This window comes from Anguilla rostrata, chromosome 3 (assembly GCF_018555375.3).
Source record: "Anguilla rostrata isolate EN2019 chromosome 3, ASM1855537v3, whole genome shotgun sequence".
NCBI classification, from domain to species: domain Eukaryota; kingdom Metazoa; phylum Chordata; class Actinopteri; order Anguilliformes; family Anguillidae; genus Anguilla; species Anguilla rostrata.
Window position 1 is genome coordinate 71919277 of NC_057935.1, and position 7979 is coordinate 71927255.

Sequence of the window (7979 nt, forward strand, 5' to 3'; positions counted from 1 at the left end):
TGAAATTCGCTCAAAAAACACGAAACGGCCGTTGGTCCATATTAAGAAGGGCTTATTCAATGAAAAGCGCTTTTTCAAAAAAAGTTCCATTTCAGCAGCGCAGAGACGGTACGGATCTAAGGTTTTTTCGGTTTAGAATGTCTGGATGGAAAAAGGAAATAAATAAAAACTCAGCATCAGGTTAATGGTTTTACAATAAAGGAGCCTGTGAATGCCTGGCCTGCAAGGCCACAAATGTAGCGCAGCACTTACTGATAAACACAGACTGTATTTTCTTTTTGATAATTTTTTATCCAAATTTGACCCCACCCCATTTGAATGCCCCAATCATAAGTGCAGGCCCATCTCGCCTGTGTAACACCCAGTCAATTTGGGACAAACAAGTGTTAATTCCGCTCCAAAGTTTAGCAGCTGCGCAGAGTGGAGCAGTCATTACGCTGGAATAGCAGACTTCATGCGCAGTATGACTGCAGCTGACTGGCTGACCAGAATAATCACTCGCATATAATGAGAACTCCAGCAAATTGAGTCCTTCTCTTCCCGGACTACGCCAAGGCCAATTACAGGCCATCCTGTTAGCCTGTCATCCACAGCAGGTACCGACACTGCCACGATTCAGGACCACGATACAGAGCATATCACTGCACTGCAGAAACGCAGCTCTGCACCCCCCCACTCCATCCCCCCCCCCCATCCCCACGCCCCGTACAAAAATACAATTCTACTGTATATGAAAAAAGTAACTGCTGCTTTAAACAAATCTCTGCCACCTTTGCGTTTATTCAGCACACTACTTAAACGACAAAGGCGACTAAATGTGCCCCAGCAGCATGACAAGAAAAAACTAAAATCAAGATCATTAAGACATTAAGTATTTTTCAAAAATGCATCGCAAAATAAATGAGAAGGATGCCAATATCTCCGTTTCATTGCAGTTTAACAACTGGTATAGGTTCTGTTGCTATAACGACAAAAGTGGCTAAATATTGTTCATTCATTATCACCCCCCCCCACCCCCACACACCCGGTGTCAAGAGTATTTAAGTAACTTTAACGGTAAGAAGAAAAAAGTTATTTTTATTAGTGTGTGTTTGTATGTATTTTTTTTAAACCACGTTAGGCGAGAGAACGCAGATGTTTGCGTTCTGCGTGTTAGCGAGCGCAGATACGGCTCCCTAGCGCCTGAACACAGAGATGTCATGTGACAGTACCGTCTTGGAACCAATCAGACAAGTGCCAACAGCTCACCCCCCCCCCCCCCCAGGGTGCACTACCGATCCGACTGCATAAAAGAGAAGTGCATCTGGCGTCTGTCGAACTCTTATTAACATGCTTGTGCTCCGCGAGTGGACCGCGCGGTTAGACTACCCCGTCTTCTCCCACGAAGATCCGGCCCGTCTCTTCATCGACACGGAGACCGCTGTACTCCGTTTGATACTGTGAATCGACTGCCTGGGGTTTTAACAGCGGGGTCCTGGACCCCCCAGGGGGTCCTTCAAGGTACAGTAGGGGGTCCCTGGCCAGACTTAATATGCAATGACTACATATAGATTTGGGAAAATATTTTTCAAAACATAAAACCTTTTTTTAAAAAGAGTAGTTTATAACTTATGATGCGCTTCCGTGGATGCCTTTGAGCTTGGGGGGGGGGGGCTCCTGGACCAGAGCATTTCAGAAACCCCTGGACTAACACAGCATCTCCCAGATATTCACATTATTATTTTTTTTTTTAGGAAAGGTGAATTTAAAAAATAATAATTTGGAAGGAGTCCAACCAAAAAAGGTGAGCGATAGACAGAAGAACCCACAGGTCCTGGAGGTCCACCTCAGCAGACTCAGCCCTGTGGGGCCACGCCCTGCCGAACCCGAGTCTGCCTCTTCCCTAATGTAGCGGGGGCCGGGGATGAGCGCTAGCCCCACGAAATCCATCGACGTCCCGTCGCCATCCCCAAACTGGCGCCTTTTTTCAGAGCAGCTTCCGCTGAGCCGCGTAGCGAGAGCCCAGCCGCGCGGGACGGCGGGACAGGGGGACGGTGGGATGGTGGGATGGTGGGATGGTGGGATGGTGGGATGGTGGGACGGTGGGACGGTGGGATGGCGGGACGGTGGGACGGTGGGATGGCGGGATGGCGGGACAGTGGGATGGCGGGACAGTGGGACAGTGGGATGGTGGGATGGTGGGATGGCGGGATGGTGGGATGGTGGGATGGTGGGATGGTGGGATGGTGGGATGGTGGGACGGTGGGATGGCGGGATGGTGGGATGGTGGGATGGCGGGATGGCGGGACAGTGGGATGGCGGGACAGTGGGACAGTGGGATGGTGGGATGGTGGGATGGTGGGATGGTGCGTTTGGTGGATGGCGGGATGGCGGGTTGGCGGGTTTGGCGGGATGGCGGGATGGTGGGATGGTGCGTTTGGTGGGATGGTGGGATGGTGGGATGGTGGGATGGTGGGATGGCGGGACGGTGGACGGTGGGATGGCGGGATGGCGGGACAGTGGGATGGCGGGACAGTGGGACAGTGGGATGGCGGGATGGCGGGACAGTGGGACGGTGGGATGGCGGGATGGCGGGACAGTGGGACGGTGGGATGGCGGGATGGCGGGACAGTGGGATGGCGGGACAGTGGGATGGCGGGACAGTGGGATGGTGGGATGGCGGGACAGTGGGATGGTGGGATGGTGGGATGGCGGGACAGTGGGATGGTGGGATGGCGGGACAGTGGGATGGCGGGACAGTGGGATGGCGGGACAGTGGGATGGTGGGATGGCGGGACAGTGGGATGGTGGGATGGTGGGATGGCGGGACAGTGGGATGGTGGGATGGCGGGACAGTGGGATGGTGGGACAGTGGGATGGCGGGACGGTGGGACGGTGGGGTGGGGATGGCGGGATGGGGGGACGGCAGGATGGCGGGCTTTGTCCCCGCGGCCCGGCCTATTTTCACCAGGAGCCTCCTCATTATTTCCGTCTATCTGAGGGCTAATGGAGGAGAACAGACCTGATTATCACCCCCTCTTACACTCAGTCGTCACGGGAACGAACCGGGGGGGGGGGCTCTGAATGCGAGCGACGAGGCTCCACGCAGCCCCCGAGAAATGGGGGGGGGGGGGATGCAGAACGGAGGAAGAAGCAGAGAAAGGGGGAAAAATAGAAAAATGAGCCGAGGTGATGCCATTATCTTTTTAGCGCATTCTGCAACCGCACCGCCAGCCGACATCCATCATGTCTCCCGCTCCTCAAAGGAATCCAGACAACGCAGGAACGCCCGACCGGCTTCACCTTATCAAAACACTAATATTCTGCGTCTACGCCGGCACATATTAAAACCGCTCCAGAAACGAGACACTTCCCCTGATATATGCAAAACTGACAGGGATGAGGGGGGGTCTCTAACAAAAAAAAACAAAAAAACAACTAGAATAAAATAATTAGTTGGTGTATCCAAAGAAATATCCAATACTGACTTTCAGGAGAGCAGTGCACCCCCAAAATCAGATCCTCATAGGGTGGCATCTGGCTGGAGCCAGTGTGTTTTAATATAGCGGGATTTGGCCCCCCTCTTGGGTGGCAGTATAAGGGTTAGGGAGCTGGTTTTCTAACCCGAAGGTCGCAGGTTTGATTCCCAGGTAGGACACTGCCGTTGTAACCTGCGGCAAGGAACTTCACCTGAATTACTTCAGTAAATTGCTTCAGCTGTGAAGATGGATGCCATGTAAAACTGCTATAAAAGCTGTCATCTGGTGAACGTAGCCGCTGTGCTGGTGGGCTGGGGGAGTGGTGGTCAGGTTGCACCAGCTGTTCAGGATACTCAGACCATCGGTGAAACGGCTGCACGTTCACCGTTCATGTTTCTGAGGTGGACGTGCCAGTTTACATCCTCCCGAAGAGACAAAGCCATGACGTGCCATGAGGCAGTCCAAAGCAGGGACTGATTCTGTAAGACCTTGTGAAAGAAATAATAACTAACTACTGCCAGTCAATAAAGGACTTAAATAAGTCCCAGTACATACACACACACAACCTTTGCATCCCCATCCTAAATACAGAATAGATGTGACCGATTGTCAACAGACTAAGGGACACAGCGTACATAATTTCAGACACACAGGATTGTACCTTAACTAGCCTTCTGTGATTACTGATCATTTGAGTCCCCCATGCAACACAGTGTCCATGGGCCATTGCTTTTTGTAGAGGGTTTTATAAAAGTCTGTTCCCGTCTGAGTGCGCGTGAGTGGGAGTCACGTCCCAGAACAGCACACACAACAGGACTCCATAATCCCATTAGCGGAATAGCGTCACCTGTACCTTTTCTTAAAACTGTGTCACATGGGATAAATGTAAAAAATGTCACCCTTAATAAGCACTGAGAGGCAGAATCCTGTCTGCACCAACCATCTGCTGCTGGGGGGGGGGGGGGTACCTGCTTAATACACAACCCCCCCTTTCCCTGCGAACACCGAATCAGCGCAAATCAGCCCCCTATCCATCAAATGTACCTGTTCACTTTCTTTAGATTAATGAGCCCAACTACTGAGAGAAACTGCAGGAGAGGAGGAGGAGCGATGAAGAAGAAAAGAGAGAGAGAGAGAGAGAGAGACTTTTGACATCATTTAATAAACCACAACACAAACAAACAAGTAAATGACCCACATATAAAACTAAATAAACGACCCCCTTCCCATAGCTAATGCACACCTGCACCCAACCACACAGCAATCCCAGAAACCAACCCGGATACTCCATACAAATATACAATTGAGAGAGAGGGAGAGAAACGGAGCGAGTGAGTGAGAAAGGGAGATACTAAGTGAGTGAGTGAGAGACAGATAGAGAGAGAAAGAGTGAGTGAGTGAAAGAGTGTGTGAGTGAAAGAGAAACACAGAGAGTGAAAGAGTAAGTGAGTGAGAGAGAGACAAAGAGAGAGAGAACAGACTGCATCCAATAAGGAACGCTGCGCCAGGGACACTTCACTCCAGGATTATGAGCGGAGTGTTTGTTCAAAACGCTGTCAGGAGGAGAAGTCCTCCATACTTTATATGGTAATTAGCAATCGATTCGAGGTTGGATAAACTAAATGACACTGTTGACAATGGGGCTCTCGGTTACAATACACATAATTCAACTGTACCCTTCGTACACATTAAGACATTTAAATCTGGAGACTTCCCTAAATTGCTTTCACAAATGGCTGCAGAGGAGGTGCATTATCTGCGCGCGGAAGTCTGTTAAAAGTGTTCGGCCGTTGCAGCCCAAACCTGGCGCGCGCACGAGCCCAACCTTGTTTGCTCTTCCAACCACAAACAGGATGTTAACGGCATACGTCCGGATGCGACGAGCGTGAAGCGGGCCACGTATGTAAAGAGACGGCCGAGTGTTTTATTCTTCGGTGGGTGGAACTATTAAAACCCCATGCAGTGTGTTAGCGGTTTAGTTTGGGCTTTTAGGTGAGTATTACCCGTCATCGGGGTGTCCCACATAATATGTAAAGCAGCGGTGTCTGGTCAGGATACAACACGCTCCATGCGCAACAAAAAAAATTCCCTATTTTAGAGTCGCACGCTCTACACGCCCCTTGAATTTGAAAATAAGAAGGAATGTGACTTGAGGACACATCAATGTCTATTTTATAAAGAGAAAGATACATAATAGAACTCATTTTAATCTATTTTTTTAAAGAACTAAACAGTGACACTCTGGGATTATAGCTACCGCGGACTCCAAAACTTTAAAAGTGCGAGACAATGGTTCGAAGTTCCACTCTGTACAGCGGGCCTTGCATTCAGAATGCAAACCCGAAAAATAAAACAATTCGCCTTCCTGCCAACTTCCGTGGGCAGCTCCAATCCAAAGCAACGAGCAGCGGAGACTGGCACGTACAGTGGCATGACAGATTGTTCCAGTCTTAAGCGTGCCAACAGGTCTGGCACGCAAGACAATTTTCCACCAAGAAAAATGCCGCCTGATCGGTTTGAATGGATTCGCCGCCTTTAGAAGACACGACCAAGCTTCTAATACATGCAGTTATAACAACAACACAGGAGAGGATGTATCAGAAACATACACGGGTGTTTAAACAACTCTAGCAAACAGGCTAGACATTGTTACAATTTGTATTCAATTTCGCTACCGTTACACTAACAGACTTCTCACTTCTTGTATGAAAACGTACCAAATAGCTCGCTAACAGCTAGGTGGCTATCCACACAACCTACTTTGAAAAGATCAGAACAGTCAAATCGTGTGTCTTGTACATTTGTAAATACCGCCGGATACACCTGCAACACATAATATCGAACGCAATAATTCAACTATCATTTTCTTCAAGTTGAACTTCCAATTTCCGATTGGACTACAAGCCTCTCCGCTAGCTTGCTAGCCAGTAATTCAACTTTGCACTGCTAGATGGTTCGTGACTGGTGCAATCGCACTACTCTCGAGCGCTAATCGCCCAAAGTTTTAAAACAGAGCGCACACACGTTTATTATGCAACGATTATTTATTTGTGCATCGCTTATTTTAGAAAACAACTCACCAGCAACACGAACAGATACATTTTGTGTCCCCGCATCTTACTCCCGCAGTGGATCAAAGTAGCCATGATACGGCTGCCACGTCTGGATACGCAAGCGCAATCCACGGAATACGGATTCTTGTGCAAGACGCAATGCTTCCTAGGAATTGTAGTTTTACATTGGAGACGTACAATAGCGGTGTCCCTTTAGGATGTAAATCAAAGCACTACACTTCCATTGATTCTTTTTTTACGATACTAGTTAATATATAATTCCCACGCTTGGAAAATATGCATTATGTGAGAGGGCACATGTATCTCGTTTTCCCATAAATCTTTTTGGCAGCTTGGGCCAGGGATATGTAGCTTGCAAAGGAAAACAACTGCGAGATCACTTCCCATTTTTACAAATTTGCTGAAGGGAAACGCTGGTAGTGACTAATGAACGTAGACTGTCCCCTTAAATACAATATAATACATATAGTATTAGAGAAAACTTATACACAGAATGAAGTCGTAGCTAAAACGTGCGACTTGATAACCCGGATCCCACAAGAAAGCGGTACTTAGCAAATTTGTATTTCATTGCAGCGCTGCCATAGTGATCTGAGGACAAGCGGACAGCCAGTATTTCTTTCGGGCGTCGAGAAGGTAATAAACGAGCCCAAGGTCACTGCCGGTGCTTACAATAAAACACACAAATATAAATTACACTGCATAACTGTCCCTTTACCGCAAGACTTCGGGTGCCCCCACCTGGATTGGGAGGACGCGCTAGTTTCGCGCAGACGGGCATGGTTTTGTCCGTGCATTTCTTCGCAAGATTTCCATAGTCGGTCTGGAGCGGAACTGCAATGATATTACGAGAGTGCCTGCAAGTTTTTCACCCCCTTTCTTTCTTTTTCAAATACGTGCAATCGTACCAACATAACTATTCATTAAAAATCACACGGCGAACGTACAAATCTGCTAATGTAGTTGGAAAAATCCGTATTCACAATAAAAGTACGTTTAATGGACAAATACAATCTAACATTCTACTGCTCAGTTACAATAATAGAATTGCCTCACAAGCACCATATGATGTGGCTTTCGTAAATCCACACGTCCCATGAAAAAAGCGGTTTAAAATGCTCCATATTAGTTCAGTGTGTCATCTTATCAAACCACTGCACAGCTAAACTGGATTACTAAAAAAGGACATAATCGCTACTGTATGATGTACCATTAAATTCAGTGGATTTTGTACGCGCCTCCGGGCTGTAGTCCCCAATATATGGACCACTTTTAGGACGTGCAGATATACCAATGTAAGCATATACAACTTTCAAGATGATCCCTAGCAAAGCGGAGATAAAGAGTTGTTTTATACATGCCCTCATTCCCAGGTTCTTCAACATTCCAAATTTACTCAAACAGTTAACTAATTGCCATGGTACCTCACACATGAGAGGTGATGGGG

General features: G+C 48.1%; 1 protein-coding gene across 1 annotated transcript in view; it reads right to left on the minus strand.

Annotated features, from left to right (window-relative positions):
• The window catches only part of pdia5 (protein disulfide isomerase family A, member 5), a 64810-nt gene extending 58132 nt beyond the window's left edge, over positions 1 to 6678 (minus strand). The window contains exon 1 of the mRNA XM_064329671.1: positions 6539 to 6678. Coding sequence (XP_064185741.1) covers positions 6539 to 6604 — 66 coding nt within the window. The 5' untranslated portion in view covers positions 6605 to 6678. The remainder of the gene's footprint in view (positions 1 to 6538) is intronic.
• Between the last annotated feature and the right edge of the window lie 1301 nt (positions 6679 to 7979).